This window comes from Lissotriton vulgaris, chromosome 7, assembly GCF_964263255.1.
Source record: "Lissotriton vulgaris chromosome 7, aLisVul1.2, whole genome shotgun sequence".
Taxonomy (NCBI): domain Eukaryota; kingdom Metazoa; phylum Chordata; class Amphibia; order Caudata; family Salamandridae; genus Lissotriton; species Lissotriton vulgaris.
In genome coordinates this window covers 1347266345-1347290019 of record NC_141695.1, presented here as the reverse complement: position 1 = coordinate 1347290019, position 23675 = coordinate 1347266345, and the positions used below count along the sequence as shown (strand labels likewise).

Here is a 23675-nt window from a genome sequence, read left to right as displayed (position 1 = left end):
TCCGCTTCTCCTCGCGAAGTTCCGTTACGTGTCAGGTACGCGAACCGGGACGCTAGCTGGGATGCTGTCACAGATATATCTGTTTTTTAAAACGTTAATTTCTCAAAATCCACTGGGGCACATATATTAAGACATAGCAAAGGCACGTCGGGCAAACCATATCTACAATTTTCAAAGTTTCGTGTAAATCCATTCAGCCGTTCGAGCTAAAAGTGATTCCAACCGCCCTATAGAAAAATGAATGGGAAAAATGCGTTTTGGGACCCCCCTTTTTTCTCGGTCCCCCCTTGACGAAACCCCCCCAAATTTTCAGGGGCTGCTCAGAAACAAAATGTGCCATTTTCCTAACAATTTCAGCCAATTCCGTCCACAAACACCAAAGTTATTCGACATAGAATTTTCAGAAATCCCATAGGAAAAATTTTACAGCTCGGCAAGGGTAGCAATGTACTAGTCCTATGCTTAAAGACTTTGCTGTATGAATTGCAAAAGACTTTGTGATTTTCTATCTCGGCGAGGATAGCACTGTGCTAATCCTATGCTTAAAAACTTTGATAGAAAAACAGACATTTGAGGTGAGCAGATCTACAGTGTCGCTGGTGTTGAGAGTGCTCTAACAGGGGCTGCTTTCCACCTAAACTTGAGAACTACCCAGAGTTCTCTCCTTCTTTTTTGCATAATTTATGCATCACTCTATGCCTGAAAGGGTTTTGTTTTGACTTAATACTGGGTGCTCCCTTGTGTCTGGACAAAGCTATACCTCTCTGAAGAGCTCTAATTAGAGCGAAACACTGTGTCATGGGTTGCTTTTACTCATTTCAGGTTGGCTTGAGTTGGTATTTCACTAATTCAAAGCTGTAATATTGTGCCTGGAGTGATAAATGGCTTTTGTAATTTTACAGCTCGGCAAGGACAGCAATGTTCTAGTCCTATGCTTAAAGACTTTGCTGTATGAATTGCAAAATACTTTGTCATTTTCTATCTCGGCGTGGATAGCACTGTGCTAATCCTATGCTTAAAAACTTTGATAGAAAAACAGAAATTTGAGGTGAGCAGATCTAGAGTGTTGCTGGTGTTGAGAGTGCTCTAACAGGGGCTGCTTTCCACCTAAACTTGAGAACTACCCAGAGTTCTCTACTTCTTTTTTGCATATATATATATATATATATATATATATATATATATATATATATATATATATATATATATATATATATATATATATATATATATATATATATATATATATATATATATATATATATATATATATCTTTTACAACTAATGTGTCTTTACCATTAATGCCTTTACAACGAAATTCATTGCATGGGAAAGGCATATTCATTGTAAAATTCTATGTGGTACAGACTTGTGTGGTAGTGTTGCATGCGTGGTATAGGCATACGGGGTTCCGGCTTTGTTGTTAAGGCTGTTTCCTGTTGCCACACATAGGCTAGTTCCTTCTATCAAGCAACCATAGCCCTGACTGGCTCAGAAATTTCTCTTGCAATGGAGATCTCACATCGAGATTGAAGGACCACAGACACCAGTAACTGCATTTCGCTCTCCTCAGCCCTTCTCTTGTGGGTGCTCCCACATACATGTAAGACACTCTGCACCTAGCACTTCTGGGACAGACATATGTGGTTCAAGGTTGGCAGGCTCATTCCCTCCCTCAGCATACTTGCAGGTGTCTAGGCACTTCTGGCCAGGCACACAGGTCTTCGAGCAAAAGATCCAGGTAATGTCCCCTCCTCTCTGGGAAAGCTGGCTGTCAGATAGATAACAGCTCTGGTTGCAAATCGGTCTCTGAGTAATCTGCGAAGCATCACTTCCTTGGCCATTGAGGACTGGAAAGGCAAGTGGGGTAGTGAGGACCCACTTTTATGCACCAAAATCAGACAGGAGGTTATGTATTCACTTTATTATTTGTATTAGTTTGGGACAGTTCTCCTTTCAAGTGTCCTCCTCTGGCTACTCTCCAGACACAAGCCTGTAGAGTGATGCTTCTCACAGTAGGGTAGTCTCAAGCATCCACAAAAGAAGCACAAGGAGGGTTGTGCTTTGTGCACTTGGCTGTCATCAACAACTGTAGGAATTCATCAGAGAAACACAAACTGGCAAACCTCACTTGAAGGTTCCCCATACCTTGTACAAGATAGTATGCAATTGTACCACTCTCCCCTACCTTCTACCAAAAGGCAGCATTCTGGCAAACTAATCAGCAGCACCTTGCCAAGCAAAAGATCTAGTTGAATTTCTAAAGGAACCCTTTTCTTCAGTGTCTAGGTCTCCAGCATCAGGAAAGGTAATAATACACTGGGAAAACAACTGTGCGTCCATATTGTGTGCAACGGCCTTCATTGCTCTGACTCGCGCACACATACACCATTATTAATATTTACATTTATATATAGGTGCAGCAGCTACCCATAAAGGGTTTCCCGGCGCCCGTCAGAGACAGCAGAGAAAAGAGAATGGAACCTACTGAATAAAAAACCAAGTTTTAAGTGACTTACGAAAGAGTGTGAAGTTGGTCTGGGTGCGAAGAGACAAAGGAAGAGCATTCCACAGTACAGGGCCTAAGTACGAGAAAAAGTCTAGCCCTAGGCACCTGGAATTTGGCCTGGGTAATAGACCGAAGGGTACGTGAAGGCAGGTAGGGGTGAGCTAAGTTTTGCAAATAAAGGGGAGCTCTGTCATGCTTAATTCTGAGCATATAACTCAGATCTTTAAACTTGACCTGGTTTTCGACCCTGAGCCAATGAAGGTCCCTCAAGGAGCTGGAGATAGAGGCTGTTCTAGGAACTCGACAGAGCAATCTGGCAGCGGAGTTGTGTACCCGCTGCAGCTTACGTGTCACATCTTTATTAGCTCCCAGGTAAAGGATGTCACCGTAGTCTAACCCTGGGCAAAGCACTATGCTACGCTCGCATAGTTTGTGAAGTTTGCGCTACTTTGCACTACGTGAACTGCACTTAACACAGTGCAAACACATGTAGCGTAGTGCAGGGGTCATTTTTTGCATGCCCGCGGTCCTCAACGTCAAGTTGGTGACCGTGAGCAGGCAAAATGACATCCTGGCGACACTTTTCCCCGTTCTCGATCAGCAACATCAAGTTGCTGATCGCGAGCGCGGAAAATAAACCTCCCTGCAAAATTCTCAATGCGGGGAGGTCAGGTTTCTCATTGCGAGTGGTCGCGTATGTCCACGACCGCTCGCGATGAGAAAATACCAGTCCGCGTTGAGAAAACTGCCGCTCGAGTAAAAATCTACCCCAGCGGCAGTAAAAGACGGCTCACACTGTGCAACATGCCGTTTTCTAATGATTGCACAGTGCGGACAAGCATCCAGCACTGTGCAATCATCGCGAACAGGGTACTACGCAGTTCGCATAGTGCTACACGTAGCTCGCATAGTGCGAAGTGCACTTTGCGTAGCGCTACTTGGTGAACTACGCCCAGGGTTACCGTAGTCCAGCCTAGATGTAACAAGGGCCTGGATTACCGTTCTCTGGGTAGGGCTGGGTAGCATCCAAACAATTTTCCTCAGCCACTTCAAAATGGTAAAACATTTTGTAGCAACCTTCATGGCTTGTTGACGCATAGATAGTAAGTCGTCAATAATAAAGCCGAGGTTGCGAACATGGTGGGAAAGTTGCGGTAGTGCACTCATTTCTGTAGGCCAATGTTGCGGACCCCAGAGATCTTTATCTTTACCCAGAATCAAGACCCCTGTTTTTTCACCATTAAGCTTGAGGACATTAGCGTGCATCCATGATGCCGCTTTGCTGTATCACACAGAATACATACACATACACTTAAAGCATACATGCAGAATGTTAGCTCTAGGAACTGGAGAAGTTCATAGAAGTGGAAATGTACATGAATGGCCTCCACTCTAGTGATACAGAAAAAAGGTCTGGTCACAACCATGGATTCACATAACATGGTATACTGCCATGACCGCATTATGAAGTAAACCCACAATAGGACAGTAGTTCATTGAGTTTTAACCCCTTCGAAGCTAATGACGAGCTGGGCTCGTCATGGCGCTTACCTGCCGTGCGCGGATGACAAGGCCAGCTCGTCATGAATTATTGTGATTTTGTTTTTTCAGCGCAGGACGGGAAAACGCCTAGCAGCCATGTGGTTAATGAAGGCATGCTTTGTGAGCCCCTCCAGGTCACATGACAAACCCAGGACCTTAATCCTAGGCCTCTTCAAACATGTGAGATTAGCGTTATACCAGGGCCAAAATCCAAAACCAGGATACCAGATAGGCACAATTGGGCACTCAGGGCAGGGAAACACAACGAACTATACCCCATGCACAGTACATACCTGTCTCAAAATCTATGAAAACCATACAAGTGGTCAATGTAAATATTATGTGTATGCTCTGACCTCATAACCTTTCAAATCCATTGCCGCTTTTTAGGAAAAAAACATGCAGAATTTTTTGGCTGCATGAATAAAATGAATATGCTCACCCTTTGGTGCCAAACACTTACCATTATGAAATTGCCTATCTTGCACAATCCATATGTTTTAAAGGACTCAACCATGGGTGGAATGAAGATGCTTTCCTGAATTGTAGGGCCCACCTCTAGGATTCCTGCATCATATTTTCGGACCTCCGAAGTGTAGTAGAGACGTATTCCTGAATTGTCCTGGGTCCCTGTGAGACCAAACATGAAGTTAGTGTAAAGGGCAGATAAAACACGTTTGGGTGATGTTGGTAAATTGCGTCTTAAATAATGAAAGACAACACCGGCGAATGTGGAGAATAAGATAATGCATGTCTAGAGCAAAATAGTGGTTAAATGTGTATTTCTGACAACCACACAAGGTCGCGAAGGACAATTAAGGACATCGCCAATGTCTTTCATTTGGTGAAAGTTTAGAACAAATCTCAAACTATTTCCTATTTTATATAATTTGATCATGTACTTCCAATATTTGTTGTTACAGTATTGCATGACTGTAAAGATCCTATTACCCGTTGTTTCCCAACACGGTATGGGTCACAGAGCCACAGCCATCAGTCTATAAACTTTATTCAAAGGCATGTCTGTGGATTGTCTACTGTCTTCGTACTAGAAAATATAGAACCAGCCATGATTCACATTGGGTGAGACACCATCCAATTGTATAAGCTCGATTCAGGTGGGATACAGTCAGTCACAGACAGTCATAGAGTTGCTGGTAGAGTCTCCAAAACAAAAAGCTTAGAGGTTTGTTTACACTCCCCTTGTCCCACCAGTGCGTCACTTTCAATATGGAAAAAAGTGACTTACCGGTGATGCAAGGGGCTTGTAAATAAGACCCTTAGTCCCTCATTCCCAGTTGACAACGCTACTGGAGGGAGAGATACTGTGCCTGAAGATACCGATTCCAGCCAATATCTAGACACATTTCTGGGACATTAAGAGTTACCGGGCCCAGTATGGGGTAAATACATGCAGGAAATTAGACTACCACGCCCATTAAAGAATGGGGTTCCTAATACCAGACCCATCTCCACACACATTTTCTGTAGAGTGGCTTCTGTTATGGTCCCATAGGTCAATGGCGAATTAGAAGTTGTATTCATTTTTAAGAAGCTCAAAATACAGGAGTTTTTTTTTTAATTAAAGTTTGCATATGACATTGACAAAGTTGAATTATTTCTGTTTAGTTTAACAAGTTGCTCAATCCGACTTTTCTTATTGATAAGGCAAGGATCTCCCTTGGGTGGGGACACAGCCATGTCATGCCGCAAGTCTCATGGGTCAGTCTTGTTCCTGGGGGCATAAACTGCAACATGCACATTTCATTGCACTGCTTGCCCACACCACTTCCTACTTGCATGTACCACCATCTCTTATGCTTATATGTCCTGTAATCTCAATTCACCACCACACCTACGGCTCACACGAATGACATATGAATCTCTAACCAAATTTGCTTTCCCCAGGCTTGTCACATTCATGTGCCACTGGAATGCCAAGCACACAGCCGGATAATTTCATTTCCTTCGGTATGTACAGTGTCAGCTCATGTACCACTGTATATAACACTCCACATGGTCTACTATATGTATGCACCACAGCACCTACTGTTTTCACTGGCTAATACATCCGGGAACTATAACAACTGACTTGCGCTCACTTTCCTATAAGCCCCACCGCCCCTACCAATCACATAGTCTATCTCAGGAATGTAACATTGAAACTATTGTGCAGTTTTCCACTTGTATGTCAGTATCACTGCACCATCCATATTTTTGACCTGCCACATGCATGTATCATTGCAAAAAGAACAAATGATGGACGGGATCCTGAACAATGCAAACATTCACCCCCAGTCACAGGGATTGAGTTTAATTAATCATTTCTCTGCTCACCGCGTCACCCCAGTTTGGACCCAACCATATGCAAATCAGTCTTGACCCTGCTCCTAATGTGAACAGTCCAGCCGAACTGCCAGGCCAGGTCCTCCCTGAACCAGAAACAAGCATCCTGTGACCAGTGTCGAGGTATCAAACCTCATTAGCCAGGCTAGCTTTGAATCCAGTGGCACAGTGAGCACGGGACTCACATCTGGGCATACCCGTCGAACTTAGGGCCACAAAAACAAAAAGAACAAATGATGGATGAATGCTGAACAATGCAAACATTGAATGTACCATGGCACATGCAACCAATAAACCATCCATTCACATGAGCTGCCACTTGCTGGAACACGTGCCCCTACTGCTCCACAGATATGGCACTGACCCCAGTACCTGCAGTCGCCTTGAAGTTGCTGTAGTGAATTTCCATCATCACATGAGTTGGATCATCAGGAGTCCCCAAAGAGATTCCAACATCACTGGGAAATTGGAAAGCCTGGGGTGTAACAGAAAAACATCATGAGGGTGAAGAGGAATATCGGACCTCTGTAGAAATTCTGGTGACTGAAGAGAAACAGAAGAGAGGGAATAAAGGAGCAAGATAGCTGAGGGAAAGGAGATGTGTTGATGGAGAGGTGAGTGAAGGATGATGTGTGACTGAAGGAAAGGCAAGGTAAAAAGATCTGTGGCAGGGACTGAGGACAGACATGGAAAGACATGTTAAGACAGTGAGAACGAGCACCCATGTACAGTAGTCGAATGGGACACAAAGTGAATGGGGGCGTATAAGATGAAAAGGATGGATCAACAGAGAGAAGCAGACTCAATCGACAGAGATACGTGTAGCTCGGGTACTCCTCACAGGTTCTGTTTGTATGTTGGCATAGCTTAACCAAAGGATCTATTATTAAGTGTATAGCTACAATACAATGGTGTGGGTCTGTCAAAAGTAACACATACTAAAAAGAGGAAGGTGAGAAGTTGCGTTCACTGGTTCGCTCAGCCTTCAACCGCTATAAGATTCCTAATCAATAAAAAATACCTTGCAATTCTCCATATTCCTGCCTCCCTAGCATTATTTTATTCCTGGTGGTGGAAGAGATAGGCCTCTTTTTTAAAAGGACACTCACCCACCAATACATCTGGTGGCATGCTTCATCCTCATGGCAGGATTATGAAGAGTCATGAGTTCTCTCTTTTTGATTATGTGTGTCAGAAGTAAGCCATGGGAGACATTTTATTACACAAGATGTTATACTTTTTTCATAGTTATCATTTTTGTGTAATTTTTGTTCTTGGGGAAATGATTGTGGAAACCATGAAATGAGTGTGTGCTGCAGCCCGAAACATTTTCAGTTAAAATAAGTCTTCCATTGGCATCTTGCTTGCTTTGTACTTGACATATGCCCTCACGTACAGTTTCTGCTTTGCATAATGTAACGTGTATTTATAAAGCACACGTTCAGACCTAGTGGTCTCTTGGTGCTTAATAACAGGTGTTTATTGTTACCCAACTCAGTGGTACTCATTTTATCGACCTCAGAAGGAGGAACGGCTGAGTGTACATGATAGGATATGAACCTGTGGGGAAGAGGTCAAAAATATGTTTCTGAAATGCATCAATCCACCGGGCCACCAGAACTTACATACCACATATAATTTCATTGAAGTTTTCATGAAAATTACATGGGGCCACTAGATCGCAAGAGTCATTATACCGCAGTTATTTATATTTATTCATATCGAAATATATTTTCTACATTATTAGTTATTGCTTAACCATTTTAAATATATATATATCTACACTATCTATACACATGTCTATGTCTATATCTATATCTGTATCTACTGTATCTATCTATCTATCTGTCTGTATATATATATATATATATATATACATTACCAACTGGCGGTCGCCAGTAGGTATATATAGTTAGGATTTTTTTTCCTATGGGATGTCTGAAAATTCTATGTCGAATAATTTTGACGTTTGTGGACGGAATTGGCTGAAATTTTCCGGAAAATGGAACATTTTGTTTCTGAGCAGCCCATGAAAATTTGGGGGGGTTTCATCAAGGGGGGGCCGAGAAAAAAGGGGGGTCCCAAAACGCGTTTTTCCCATGCAATTTTCTATAGGGCGGTTGGACTCACTTTTAGCTGGAACGGCTCAATAGATTTCCACGAAACTTGGCAAAATTGTAGATATTGTTTGCCCGACGTGCCTTTGCTATGTCTCAATAAATGTGCTCCAGTGGATTTTGATAAATTACCGTTCAAAAAAAATATATATATATCTGTAACAGCGCTCCGGTTAGCGCCCCGGTTCGCGTACCTGACGCGTAACGGAACTTCGCGAAGTGAAGCTGATTGGCTCTCCGGTGTCTGTCAACATTCTAAACAGTCCGGAACGGCCGCCATCTTGTCTCTCGGTAGGATCGAGAGACAAGAGGTGGAGAAAAAAGAAGGGGGAAATTAATGAAAGGGGGCAAGGTAGACCCCTCCTGACACCCTAGGAATGATGTGGGGGCTATTAAAAGGTCCCGTGGGGCAAAAAATAAAAAAAATAAAAGTTTCGATTTTTTCGCGGTAGAAGCGCTACCCGGTACGCGAACCGGGTAGCGTTCCGGATAGCGTATCGGGAAACTAACCGGCAGCGTAACGGGAGTCCGCCATCTTGTGTTTCGGATGAATTTAGACACAAGATGAAGGATAAAGAATGTTGGGATAGGGTATAAGGGGGCACGGGAGACGGATCCTGACCCCCTAGGTTTTCTAAGGGTGGCTGAGGAGGCTCATATATGTCGAAAAAAAATAAAATAAAACACCGCTGTTATATGATGAATACCTTCAACTCACTGTTTTTAGTGAAATTTGATATATTCTAAGAACAGCAAAAATAAACCATTTAATATGTATAATTAATTCTGTACTTTGAATTGTGATTTTTAATATGTACTTATCTTGTCTCATGCTCACTCATCTTTTACTACCTTCTATCAATCCTCTTTAGATACTCACATTGCCTTTTGTTTTATTCTCTTTCACCCTTGTTCTCTAACTGCACTTATCTTTCAAACATTGTTTCCCTATTCTAACTCTGCTTTTTTCTTTTCTCCCTTGCACCATTTTCCAGCTTTTAGACCCTCTGTTTCGCTTGTCTTTTCCATCTCTCCTCCCTTTGTTTTCTAAATTAAAAATTTTTAGGTTCTCCTTTTGTGGTGCAATCAGTTAGTATAACTCACCCTCACTTACTTATTTTTCTTTCTTGCCTTACTCAGTCTGTATCTGACAGTCTTTCCTTCACGTCTCCTCTCTCCGTCACACTTTTTTCCTTATTCACCCTTTCCTTATATAGTTTACCTTACTCACTTTCTTTTAGTATATTACACATCTTCAATTTAGTTTTCTCTTTCATCCTTCTTTTCTGTCAATGAAACTATCTTCCTTTTTTTTCTCTTAGTAATTTACTGTATTACAATTTCTTTTTGTCTCTATCTGTCTATCACCGTTTCTTTCTCTTTCTTTCTGCATGTTTATCTCTAACTTTATTTCTTTGTAAAATTGGATGATTTTTAATCTTTTCCCTTGTCTTTTCTAATTTTTAAATACATGTTTTAATATTTTTAAAATGTTTGTTCTTTCTTTCACAGATTGAAAGTATAAAAATAACAAGTGTCTAAGTAAACGACAATTATAAGGTAAGTGTTTAGTACTCTTTCCGTTACATCTCTATCACATTTAACTTCTATTAGTTCCACTGCTTCATTTCTTAAACCACATGCGCGCTAGCGCAATTCCGCTCCTACGCAGAGATTTTCTAAATCGCATGTTACGTTACGAGCTGGGCTCGTCATCAGCGTGCGAGGAGGCTACGCCATGACGAGCCCAGCTTGTCATCAGCCCCGAAGGGGTTAACCCTCAGTTTCCTGCCTTTGCTACTTCCCTCATTCCTTTTCTATTACTTACTTATTCTACTCTTTCCACTCCTTTTCTCAGTCCCTCTGTTTTCATAGTTCCTCACTCCTGTTCACTCAGTCCGTCTCTATTACTCTCACTGTCTCTGTCTCTTCACTCTTTCACTACTTGTTCATTATGCTTTCTCCCTGTAGTTGAAGCACACTATGTTATTTACATTTCTTTGCCGCTTCAATTATTCCTTTTTTGTCACTTCTTCTTTTCTGCTTTCTGTTTTTTCTCTCTGTTATTCCATATGTTTTAACCTTATTCACTGTCACACATCTTGTTTTATTCCTATTTACTTTCGCTCACTGTTTTCTTAACACCTTCCCTCACGCTTGTTGTTTTAGTCCGGTTCTATCCCTACCTCTCATTCCACATTCTTTACTGTTTTTCTTCTTAATTTGAACATTCACTCACATTCTCCAAGTAACTCTTGTTATTATTCTTCTACTCTCCTTTTTTTCTTTCACTTCCTTATCTATTTTGTTTTTCTCAATTATACCCTCTTACATCTTTTCTTTGGAAAATAGATCTATTAAAGAGTATCTCTGTGTTACTCCCTCTAGCTGTCTTTCTTTTAACATTACTCTCTGTTGCCTTCCCTTATACTCACTCTTCCTTTTTTTAAATTTCTTTTTTTTGTTTCGCTTCCGGTTCGCGTACCGGCGCGCGAACCGGGAAGCGAATCAAAAGAAAATGAGGTTGCCAGAGTGCTAAACATTCTAGCAATTTTTTATAAATGGGAGGTAGTTCTGAAAATAACTTTTTTTATTGTTTTTGTTGTTTTAAATTTTTTTTATTATTTTTATGAACATTTTTTTACTTTTTTGTATTTTAAGAACGGTTTTATATTTTTTTTGATTTTTTGGGGAGGGGGAAACGAAAATCAGTCATTATAAAGGGCTCAACAGGAGCAACAAAAAAAAAGATAATTTACTTTCTGGGCCGTTTTGTACATTTATGATTTTCATAAGCTCTGTTGATTAGAGTTATACTTTTCTCCCCATAGGAAATTAATTTGCCGCAAAAAATACAGGTATGCTTCATGTTCCCGAAGTTCATCTGGATGTTTGGCACCGTCTCCCTCGCCTCTGGTCCCGTCACTGCCTGTTCGGTTGATGTACTGGCCACAGGAGAGGGTTTTCCTGCAGGTCACGTACCTGCGCAGCAATGTAATTAACAGGGTGCCACCTCTCCATGTGGCGATGCATGGTGTAATTCCTGAAGCTGTACTTTTTTTCTGTCCCTCGGGACAGTTCTTTGTCACAGATCAGACATGTGACGTAATGTGCATTTACTTTTTTTGGCGCCGGGGAAATGTGAAGAATTGCCAGATATAATTAATTTTCACATGGGACCTCCTTGGCTCTTCAGGCAAAAACAGCCTGCTCACTTGCTCCTCTTCCTCTTCTTCCTCCTCTTGATTAAGGAGGACCTGAGGAGGTGGTCCATCCTTTTTTGGTGGTGGTGGTGGAGTGGCTCCAGCAGCTGCAGCTACAACACTTGCCATTTTTCAAAATATGGAAAGTAGGTCTTTCTCTCATAAAAATGAAAGTCAGAGTGAGGAAAAAAGGTGGGGGCTTTCATCATTTGTGATAAAAAAATGTAATGAACCAATGAAAAGTGTTATTTTCAGGTCACATGACCTAGCCTTACATCATTAGGAAACCAAAAGTAAAATGAACCAATAAAAAGTTTTATGAACAAGTCACATGACCTGTTATGCTTACGTTACGCGTCCCGCTACGCACCCAGAGCGCTTCCAGGGTGCTGCGCTTCGCGCCTCGGTTCTCGCTCCGGAGCACTTCCGGGTGCGCTAATGCGGCGCGTCATAAGACGCATTACGCGGCAACGCGATACGTCGCGTTTACGCGACGCGTCACGATGTTGTTTTCTAGCGCGGCAGTTGCGCTAACGGAACGTTTCCTGGTTCGCGGACCGGGTCGCGGCACCAAATTGAGCTAACGGGAAGCTACGCGGTGCGCGGACCGGTAGCGAAACAAAAAAATATATATATACATAAAAAAATTATATTAAAAACATATAAAATATATTTTTCCATTAAAAGAAGAATACATTTTACAGCTTTTGATATTTGCTATTAAAAAACCATTGAAATTCACTGAAAAAACCATAGGTTATAGACCATATATAGTTAGGAATTAGCATTTACAAAACCTTGAAAATTCACTGAAAAAAACCAATAGGTTACAGACCATATATAGTTAGGAATTAGCATTTACAAAACCTTATTTTACTCACACAAAACCATTGAAATTCGCATATATAGTTAGTTGCACTAACTATATATCGCGCACCCGCAATCCACTGCTGATGATGTCACATATTACATCATTCATGACATGGTCAGTGACATCACTGATGACAACTCAAATGACATCACTGACAACATCACTGATGACATCATTCATGTGATAATATGATGAACCTCTTCAGACTCTAATATAACCTTAGATACACTCAGTGTAAACAGACACTAACAGATTGTCACTCATCCATGGAGTTACTCATACACCTAGTCAGTCATGCAAAGAATCAATCACACCTCCATTTCCTCAACTATACAGTTATACACACCTTTCTTATTCAAACATATTCTAACACATATTTACTCTCTTATACAATCACTGATACAAGTTTTCAATGATCCATGCAGCCACTCACACATTCACTAGCTCTTATACACAGTAATTTATATATGTCAACTCTCACACGTACTGTGTTTTACATATGTACTTACTTTGACATGTAGCACTGAGATATCCATTCACTCACCAATACACTCATGCACACAGTCAACCTCCCATACAGCTGTTTCCACATGCAGTTTTGAACCCATACATCTAGTGAATCAACTGTTCACACATCTATGCACAGAGTCACACACCTCCCAGACACCCACACACACACACTCACTCTCCCATACAAATCCTTGGGCAACCAATCAATAACCCATATAGTTACTCATATAGGTACTGATCAACACATGCAGCAGTTTAAAGAACAACAGATATAATGATGCACATATTAAGACAGTTTAGTCACTAACCCATGCACTCAGTGAGACACATTTAATCACTCTCTCATACAATCAGTCATGCACCTACTAAATCCTTCATCCAGACACTTATACATCCACTCATTCTTCAATATGTAAGACATATTTTAACTTTACAGAAACATACAGTCACTGGATGATGTCATCAGTGATGTCATCAGTGATGTCATCAGTGATGTCACTGACCATGTCATGAATGCAGAAAACCTTATCAATGCCCCAAGGTTTAGGAAAGCACGATCAGGAGGAAGACGGTTCGCGGTTCATGCGGCCCGTCTTTGGAACTCCCTCCCACGAGATCTTCGTCTGGAACCCCACTACCTCCGTTTCAGGAAACGATTAAAAACACATCTTTTCCCCTAGCCCTTATGCTCCTCCCGTTAACTCAGTCCTCAGTCATGTCTCTTAGGTTCCTCAGCGCTGGGATACTTCCGGGTGACTATGCGCTTTATAAAAATAAATAATAATAATAATAATAATAATAATAATAATAATAATATGTGACATCATCAGCAGTGGATTGCGGGTGCGCCAGGAGCCTTCTGTTGTATTAAATCGGTGAAGAAAACCTCCAGAGTGTCGGTTCCTTCGTGGAGTCCATACATTTTCTTTGTGAGAGGCAGCCCACTCTTTTGGAATGAACATGTCAACGTAAAGACATGATTTATGGACTCCACGAACGTGATGCAGCAAGCTCAATGCTAATAAAATTTAAATAAAAGGTTTTTTATTATTCTGCTGGGACTGAAAGAAATATGTTTTAATTATACATTACAACTGGTTGTGCGAAAGACAATTTTGAGTGATTTTAAACATGGGAGTAACACTTTTATGTTTAACTAATTACCAACACCTGTGGAGAAAACAGAAATGAAATGAACAGCACAATGCATTTTGAGGTAAACAAAGGCTGAAACAACAGCCAAAACGCGTTCCTAGTTATTCAAGTGCTGCCTTTGAAATAAATAGATTACTTCAGATATTTGAGTGCAGGCCCTTTCTTGACAGAGAGATGAAGTCCTTGTATCTTTAAGGGGCTTGTTGTGGCATCGCCTCTAAAACCTGCACATCCTGCATTTTGGCTGCACTCCAAAATACCACAAAACCCAGAATATGTGTATATATATATATATATATATATATATATATATATATATATATACTACTGGCAGTTGCCAATCGGTAGTAATAGTTAGGACCTAGTTTCCATAGGAAAAGCATTTATTGTTTTCCTAATAATTCTGCAGCTGTTTGATGAATCTTATGACATTTTAAAAACTAGTGTGCCAGTCACTTTACCTGCTGTCTGGAAAGTTACTGGTTGATTTGTCAGGCAGGCGCGACCCGGAGAAGGGGCTAGCGGTGTGCGGTCCATTGCTGTTTTTTCTACATAAGGGCTCCCATGAGCCTCCCAAGCTGATGAGCTTCTGGACGACGCACCTGCGTGCTGGGCAACAAGGCCCGTGACGGTTACAAGGCCGACTTCTCTTCCACCCCTATTGACTTTCTCTACTGATGAGGGAAGATATCCCGAATTCCGGGCCATGTCCCGGGTCTAGAGATCGGGGGAATAACAAGTATCTACTTGCACCTACATAGGTGAACCACTTACAAACTTTCAGTAATTCTTCGAACTTCAGGCACTTCACATACCAGAGTGCTTAGGGGCGACCCGGAGGAGGGGCTAGCGGTGTGCGGTCCATTGCTGTTTTTTCTACATAAGGGCTCCCATGAGCCTCCCAAGCTGACGAGCTTCTGGACGACGCACCTGCGTGCTGGGCAACAGGGCCTGTGACGGTTACGAGACGGCCTTCTCTTCCACCCCTATTGACTTTCTCTACTGATGAGGGAAGATATCCCGAAACCCGGGCCATGTCCCGGGTCTAGAGATCTGGGAAATAACAAGTATCTACTTGCACCTACATAGGTGAACCACTTACGAACTTTCAGTAATTCTTCGAACTTCAGGCAGTTCACATACCAGAGTGCTTAGGGGCGACCCGGAGGAGGGGCTAGCGGTGTGCGGTCCATTGCTGTTTTTCTACATAAGGGCTCCCATGATCCTCCCAAGCTGACGAGCTTCTGGACAACGCACCTGCGTGCTGGGCAACAAGGCCCGTGATGGTTACGAGGCGGCCTTCTCTTCCACCCCTATTGACTTTCTCTACTGATGAGGGAAGATATCCTGCAACCTGGGCCATGTCCTGGTTCTAGATATCGGGGGAATAACAAGTATCTACTTGCACCTACATAGGTGAACCACTTACGAACTTTCAGTAATTCTTCTAACTTCAGGCACTTCACATACCAGAGTGCTTAGGGGCGACCCGGAGGAGGGGCTAGCGGTGTGCGGTCCATTGCTGTTTTTTCTACATAAGGGCTCCCATGAGCCTCCCAAGCTGACGAGCTTCTGGACGACGCACCTGCGTGCTGGGCAACAAGGCCCGTGAAGGTTACGAGGCAGCCTTCTCTTCCACCCCTATTGACTTTCTCTACTGATGAGGGAAGATATCCCGAATCCCGGGCCATGTCCAGGGTCTAGATATCGGGGGAATAACAAGTATCTACTTGCACCTACATAGGAGAACCACTTACGAACTTTCAGTAATTCTTCAAACTTCAGGCACTTCACATACCAGAGTGCTTAGCGGCGACCCGGAGGAGGGGCTAGCGGTGTGCGGTCCATTGCTGTTTTTTCTAGTGTGCCAGTCACTTCACCTGCTGTCTGGAAAGTTACTGGGTGATTTGTCAGGCAGTGGCCAAGAAAGAGTGGGATACTCAAAAACATTTACCACATGCAATTTCCCATGGAGATTTAAGAAATGACTACAGCCCGAACTCTGAACGTAATTACTTCAAATTTTGCAGATAGCCAGAGCTTGGGCTAGAAAGAGTGCTTTTTGTAATGTGGTCAATAGTTTTGGAGTTATTAAAGAAAAAAGATTTTTGTTTATCTAGAGATGCGGATCCATCGCAGCGAATAGGCGGATCCACACGCCAACAGCAATGCCATGATTTGCTGCCACGACTTCAACCAGGAAATTGTGGCAGACAGCCCGGGACTTGGACTCAGCTGAGTCCCAAAAAACAGACCAAAAAAACACAAAGGGGCCTGGAAGGAATACATGACCCCCGATGCCAGGTGGCGCATCCCATTGGGACCCTGGCCTGGGCTAAAAATGTTTTTGTAAAACATGTTCCTGCAAATTCGCAGCAGATCCATGATCTGTGGCAAAATTCCCCCAAAAAACAAGCACAGCCTCCCGCGCTTGTTTTTTTCATGCCCCCCAGGTGGACCAGGTTTTGGGGACGGAACAGTAGGTATATTTGGGGAGAGGGTGGTGTGCATGTCCTCCCTCCATTCCCCAGGTCTAGGTCAATTGTAAGAAGGAACCTGGCCTTAATAAGTGGGAGGAGGGCACCTAACTGCCCCCTTCTGGGCCGATTTCCGCAACGGGGAACCCATTCCCAGGGCCTGGCCATAATCAAAAAGAGGGGGCATGCAACCCCATCCCTGGGCCAGGCTGTATTATATAGAATGGGAAGAGGGGCCACATGGCCCTCTGCCGAAAGTCAATTTTGGCACCCGAGACCCCATTCTCTGGGGCCCGGATGCAATTCAAAGGTGAGGGGAGCCGTATGGCCCCCCAAGCTATTTATGGCTCTGGGGACCCCAGGACCCTCTCATGCTATGTTCCCGGGTTCCTACCCCTGGGACATAGTGGTGAGTGAAACAAGTGTTTGCTCTTCCTTGGTGGGAGCAATTTCAAAACTCCCACCAAGCAGGACCAAACACCAAGTGTGCTCCCAGCAGGTGGGAGCATGAAAAATGTTCCCACCCGCAGGGTGCAGCATTTCTAGCTGCTCCCTGTGGGCGGGAGCAATGCCAGTTCCCACTGGAAGTGGTGAGCCGGTTTGGGCCAGAGGGGGCTTCGGGCTCTCCATGCAACTCCCAACCATAGTGTGAAGGTGCCCTGGGTGGGCACCACCGGGGCTTTATTCTGAAACCACAGTAGGGTTTATGATAATGAAATTGGTCTTTATTCACGAATTGATTGTGAATATTTTCCGTGTTTCTTTTTTCCTACAGTGGTTAAGATTAGAACAGGCGTTATATACTGAAAATGATGAACTTTTTGTATAATATATATGCTTGTAAATGAAACTATTCCTCGTCTTTCAATTATGGTTTAGATGAATTTTATGCTTTGCACTTCCACGTTAAAATGAATTTAAATATGTTTTTTGTATTATATTTACCCATCACAAGATGGCCGCCAAATAAACTACATCATTGAGGTTGGTGGAAAGTCCATCTTCTGTCTTCATGGTTATGACGACATGTGGAGGGTTCAAAATGGTTGTTTTTCACGATTGCAATCGACATTGAAAAAGCCGCGAGGCGAAACGCGTCTGTCGATAGGGGGGAGAAGGCTGACCACCGAATAAAGCATTTTGAAGCTTTAATTCAAAACTCCGTGTGTGCATTTCATTTTTTCAAGCTGAAGGAGTGCCTGCTGTTCGAGGAATATATATATATATATATATATATATATATAAATATATATATATATATATATATGGCCCAACCAGAATTAACATCTAAACGTACCTGGTTGGTGAAAACAGGTTTTTTCAAATGCACGTCCTGTCGTGCATGCACATTTGCGGTCAATGGGACTCACTATAAGTCAGCATTTAATGACAAACCTATTCCAATTCTAGAATATTTGACATGTCGGAGTGACCATGTGATTTATCAACTTAAGTGCACTTGCAATCTTGCTTACATCGGTAGCACTAAGCTACCAGCCAATCAACGTATATTACAACAGTGATGTCATCATTGATGTCATTTGAGATGTCATCAGTGATGTCACTGACCATGTCATGAATGATATAATATGTGACATCATCAGCAGCGGATTGCGGGCGCGCAAAATATAGTTAGTACAACTAACTATATAGGAGCAATTTCAATGGTTTTTTAAATGCTAATTCCTAACTATATAAGGCCTGAAACCTATGGTTTTTTCAGTGAATTTCAAAGGTTTTTTAAATGCTAATTCCTAACTATATATGACCTGAAACCTATGTTGTTTTAAGTGAATTTGCAAGGTTTTTTAAATGCTAATTCTATTAGCGGATAACGTTTAAATATGTTAATATCCTTCTGGTACCACTTTTTAAATGCTAATTCCTAACTATGTCAGGCGTGAAACCTATTGTTTTTTCAATAAATTTCAAAGGTTTCCTAAATGCTAATTCTATTAGCGGATAACGTTTAAATATGTAAATATCCTTCTGGGACCACCTGAGCAGCCCCAGGGGGTCAGGGTGTTTCTACCCTGCCCCCTTTTTGCATTCTACACGTTTGTTTTTCTGCTTCTTTTGTGCCTCGGTCTACCTAGCACAAGATGAATGCCAACACTTCCTGGTTAGAAGTGTTGACAGCCAATGAGCATGCTGCTTTCCTGTGAAAGGCATGCTGATTGGCTGCCACTGTCTGTCAACACTCCAAACCAGGAAGTGTTGGCAGCCATCTTGTGACTCGGTAGAACCAAGGCACAAGAAAGCAGTGAAACAAAGGTGCAAAACACGCAAAGGGGGCAGGGTAGAAGCACCCTGACCCCATAGGCCTGCTCAGGGGGTCCCAAAAGGACCCGCCAGGCCCCACCCAATTTTTTTGCACCGTGCGCGGACCCCGCGATTTAAAAAATAAATAAATAATTGGGGGCCTGGGGGGTCCTTGTGGGACCCCCTGAGCAGGCCTAAAGGGTCAGGGTACTTCTACCATGCCCCCTTTTTGAGTTCTACACATTTGTTTTTCTGCTTTCCTGTGCCTCAGTCTACCGAGGCACAAGATGGCTGCCAACAATTTCTGTTTTGGAGTGTTGACAGACATTGGCAGCCAATCAGCATGCAGCTCGCGCACGCTGAGGTCCGCGCACCTGCAAGGACAGTGCAAGGACGGTGCATGCACGGGCGCGCACCGTGTCCCGCCCATAGATATATAATTTGAAAAAAGTCGATTTTCTCAACAATTACTGGAGGGATTTTCACCAACTATACAAAAGGCACTTCTGCATACCAGGCTCTACCATTTTGCCAAGTTTGCAGTAATTCCATTCAGCCGTTCAGGCTGTAGCTGTGTCTAAAGGTACTATGGAAAATTGCATTGGGCTACATTTCACATTCAATTTTCTCAAGAACTACTGGAGGGATTTACACCAAACATACAAAAGGCACTGCTCCATACCAGTCCCTACCATTTTGCCAAATCTGGTGTAATTCCGTTCAGTAGTTCGAGCTGTAGCCTTGTCAGAATGTCCCTATGGAAATTAACATGGGGAAAACACGTTTTGGGACCCCCTTTTTTCTCGGCCCTCACTTGACAAATCCCCCGGAACTTTCAGGAAAGGAGCGTAGCACAGTGAGGCACATTTAAGGAAAATTACAGGCAGATCCCTCAATCAGCGCCAAAGTTATTCCCAATAGAATGTTCGGCATTTCCTATGGTAACTAGGTCCTAACTATATATACCTACTGGCTATCGCCAGTAGGTAATATATACATACATTCTTTAGAAAAGTATTTACATTTTGATATAATGACTCTTGCATGTAATGGTACTATAGTGATACCTGATGTGGTGGCTGTGATACATTAACTCCCAATGGTGAAACTCCTGATTTAGCGATATACAACAATGATAACATGCAAAGCACTTTTTTCAAACAAAGGATCAGGTGATACCTGAGGGAACAATACACTTTGCTGTTTTCCGCAAAATATGGCATGAAGAATATAGCCGAATAATGAAGGCAAGCGAAGTAGCAGCATCCATATCAATAAAAAGGGATTGAGCTTGTTATTTATGGACATCCTGTGATACTTTTCTTGCATTGGACTCTGTTTAGGGGTGACCAACACGACTATATGATAAGGTCAGAAATAATGAGTATACCTGCTCTTTCTTGACATAGATGCTGTTGAGTTGATCTTTGGGACAACAACTTTAAATGGCTTTATGGAGACATGAAAATGCTCTTAGTAGATTCTGCCACACCAAACACGTGTTGGCTGGAACTGTTGAAGATTGTTTATACCAGAAAAATAAACAGAAGGTTTCATCCCAGCAATTGATCTAGTTTCATTTTTTTCAACCTTGAATGCACTTGGGGTGCGGATTCCACCTTGAATGTACTTTTAGTCTGTATGGGGATAAGCTAGGGTGACCTCATCACTCCAGATCATTAGAGACACTGTCTCCAGTTCCGAACATGTCACCAACAAATCACTGATTCCAGATATGTTAGTTGGCAGTAAAACAAGACTACAACACCCAGAAAGCATTAGGCTGTTACACAGAAGTTCAAGACAAGAAAGACTGTTAATAATGGGCTGTAGGGAGGTGGTCACCCTAGGATACGGACAACAAACTTGAAATAATGTATCCAGGACTCACATCATGCCTTGTCTAAATCTTCAGTGGGAGTCCTAACCTGCTAAACGTAAGCCAAGTGCTCTATATGGATTGCAACCTTGAACAAAAACTACTGGGTTCGGGCTCCCAACAGCACAGCTTGCCACAAGCTAATAATAAACAACAGAAAATGCACGTGCTGCCAATCAATTACCTGCCTTCTTTTGGCTAAACATCAGAGATGAAACAAATGTTTATTTTGACAAAAAAAGTGTCATTTATTTATTTTATTTTGATTAGACTCATTTAGTCATTTTTACCTCAAAGGAAGATTTTTACCAAGTTCATTTTTTAAGACCTTATTTACAACATAAACAACAAATGGCCTATATTCAAATATAACATTTTACAAAAATGGAAAAATTGGAAAAAGTTAGACTAAATGACTAAATGAGTCTAATCAAAATAAAATAAATAAATGACACTTTTTTTTTGTAAAAATAAACATTTGTTTCATCTCTGATGAATTTATTGGCAGCACGTGCATTTTCTGTTGTTTACTATATGGATTGCAGGCTGTTAGATTTGCAGCTTCTTTTGTTCACACTGCAAAGACTTCCATGCATACAGGATTTCTTAAACTTAAAGAAATAATTAAAATACTATATTTCGAAAGAATCTACCACACAGGTGTATATTTTTTATAATCATCTCATATAACACAAAAGTTCTTTGTCTTTACAAGGCATACATTAACTGCACATGCCTTTTCCACGTAGTCTTTACCACGCATGTCTTTATCACGCATGGTAGGTATATATAAGGTAAGACCCCCATGTTTTTAGTTTACTCTAAACTTCCTTACCACTACTCACACGTAATTCCTAAAATTCCCCTTACCTCTCTTTACCACTGCCCACCCCATAACTATAAAATGACCCTTATCTCCCTTTACCACTGCCCATCCCTAAACCCTTAAATTACCATTACCTGCGTGTATCCCTGCCCAGTCGTACACCCTATAATTATCCATAGCTCCCTATACCACTACCCACCCCAGAACCCCAAAATGACCTTTAAAGTTTTTTTACTACTACCTGTGTCTGAAACTCCCTTCAATTTTTTGAACACAATAATGTTGTTTAAAAATGTTTGCCTGGGTGTTTAGTCGTGTGTAGTAAAGGTACAGATTCTTACCTGCGGGGTACAGGCTGTATGGTAAAGACTTCATTGTAAAAGCGGTTTCCCTACATCATGTTCTTTTTTCAGATCTATTAGATGCCATAGTGAGTTAGTGTATCTATTGTGCAACTACCATACACCCCGAAACACTTCTTTGCACAACACAGAAAGAGTGACATACAGGTAGGAGGCTGGAGAGGCATGCCGCTCACAGTCAGTGCGCTGTTTTGATCAGGTACCAGCAGGTAATCAGTTAGTCCTCAGTATAAACTACTATCTCCAGCTCACCTCTCCACCCACAGCCCAGGCCACCATGTTCTGGATACACCGTGTGAAAGGATCTCCTGAACGCCTATTCTGGCAAACCCCTGTTGGTGCGGTGAGATTGGCTCCTCTGGGGCAGGTGTAGAGTACGATGTGGTGGACCATCTCCTCGTTCCCAGCCTGGATGATGGGTTCGAACTGCAACCAGGAGGAAAAACTGGGTGTCAGATTAGGACAGAAAACACAAATAAATATGGCTTCCTTTAACAAATGAGTTAGCTTAAAAAAAAAGCGGCTCACAGTTGCAATTCCGGGTGGTTTTCAGTTTAGAAACCCAGGCTGTATAGGTGTGTTGTAGGACATGGGAGACTGCACTCATGCTTGCTGCAGGCAATCTTTGGGGTATTATCAGGGAAATTAATAATAAGGAGTGGTCCACTAGACCATAAGATAGGCCCCTAAACAGACAGAAAACTGGCCCAGGCGCTGACCTGCTAGACCAGCCCTTTGTGCACTGCCTGATTGACTTATAGTATTTACAACAAGGGGTGGTGAGGGACAGAGTCTCTGAATTAAGCAGAAAGCTCTTACCCAGTCAAGAGATCAGGGCTAGATCCAACACCGTTTTTTAGCTCACTGCACCATCCCAGTTTCAGAACCTGGCTGTATGCAAATTAGTCTGTTCCTGTCCCTGTCCTGATTGACTTATAGGCCACTCCGACCCTGCAGAGATATCAAATCCCTTGCTACCACTTCACCGGACATAGGGCTCAGTAATACCCAACCTGATCCTAAATAGACCCTAACACAAACACACACTCTCCCATACACACTTTTTTTTAGTAACTATCTTTGGAACTCTTGTAACTGTTCTGGTCAAGCCAACCCTCCATCTCAGGACCACCGGATATGTTTCCCCTTTGTTATTAGCCTCTCCCTCCATCCCATTCTGTTTTGGTTACCCATGTTTTTGACAAATTTGTACAGCGCTCTGATACCTATAAGGGTCTTGTCCGTGCTTTATAAAACTTTTCAACTAAAATAAATGGATGTACGTTGTTACAACGCATGCTTTTACCACGCATGCCTATACAACGCAGGTTTTTCAACGCAAGTCGTTACAACGACTTGCGTTTGAGGGTGCTGGATAGTGAATAGTTTAATTTACTATTCCAACTCCAGTCCCCGTGGATAGTAGGGAAGGTGTTGGATAGTAAATTAAACTATTACCTATCCTAGAGCGCCCCCCAGCGCAATTCGTTGTAATGACTTGCGTTGAAAAACCTGCGTAGTAAAGCTACTGCGTGGTAAAAGTTGCGTCGTAAAGGATGTTTCCCAAAATAAATAAACACTGCAGTCTCATGCCACTTCCACGCACTTTTAGGAA

The 23675-nt window shown here is 42.3% G+C and overlaps 1 protein-coding gene across 1 annotated transcript in view; it reads right to left on the bottom strand.

Annotated features, from left to right (window-relative positions):
• Positions 1-23675, bottom strand: part of LOC147703664 (putative DBH-like monooxygenase protein 2) — a 531825-nt gene that overhangs the window by 145102 nt on the left and 363048 nt on the right. Inside the window, exons 5-7 of the mRNA XM_086932001.1 lie at positions 22313-22486; positions 6771-6873; positions 4516-4682 (exon numbers count right to left, since the gene is read on the bottom strand). Of these exons, the coding sequence (XP_086788127.1) occupies positions 4516-4682; positions 6771-6873; positions 22313-22486 (444 nt within the window). The remainder of the gene's footprint in view (positions 1-4515; positions 4683-6770; positions 6874-22312; positions 22487-23675) is intronic.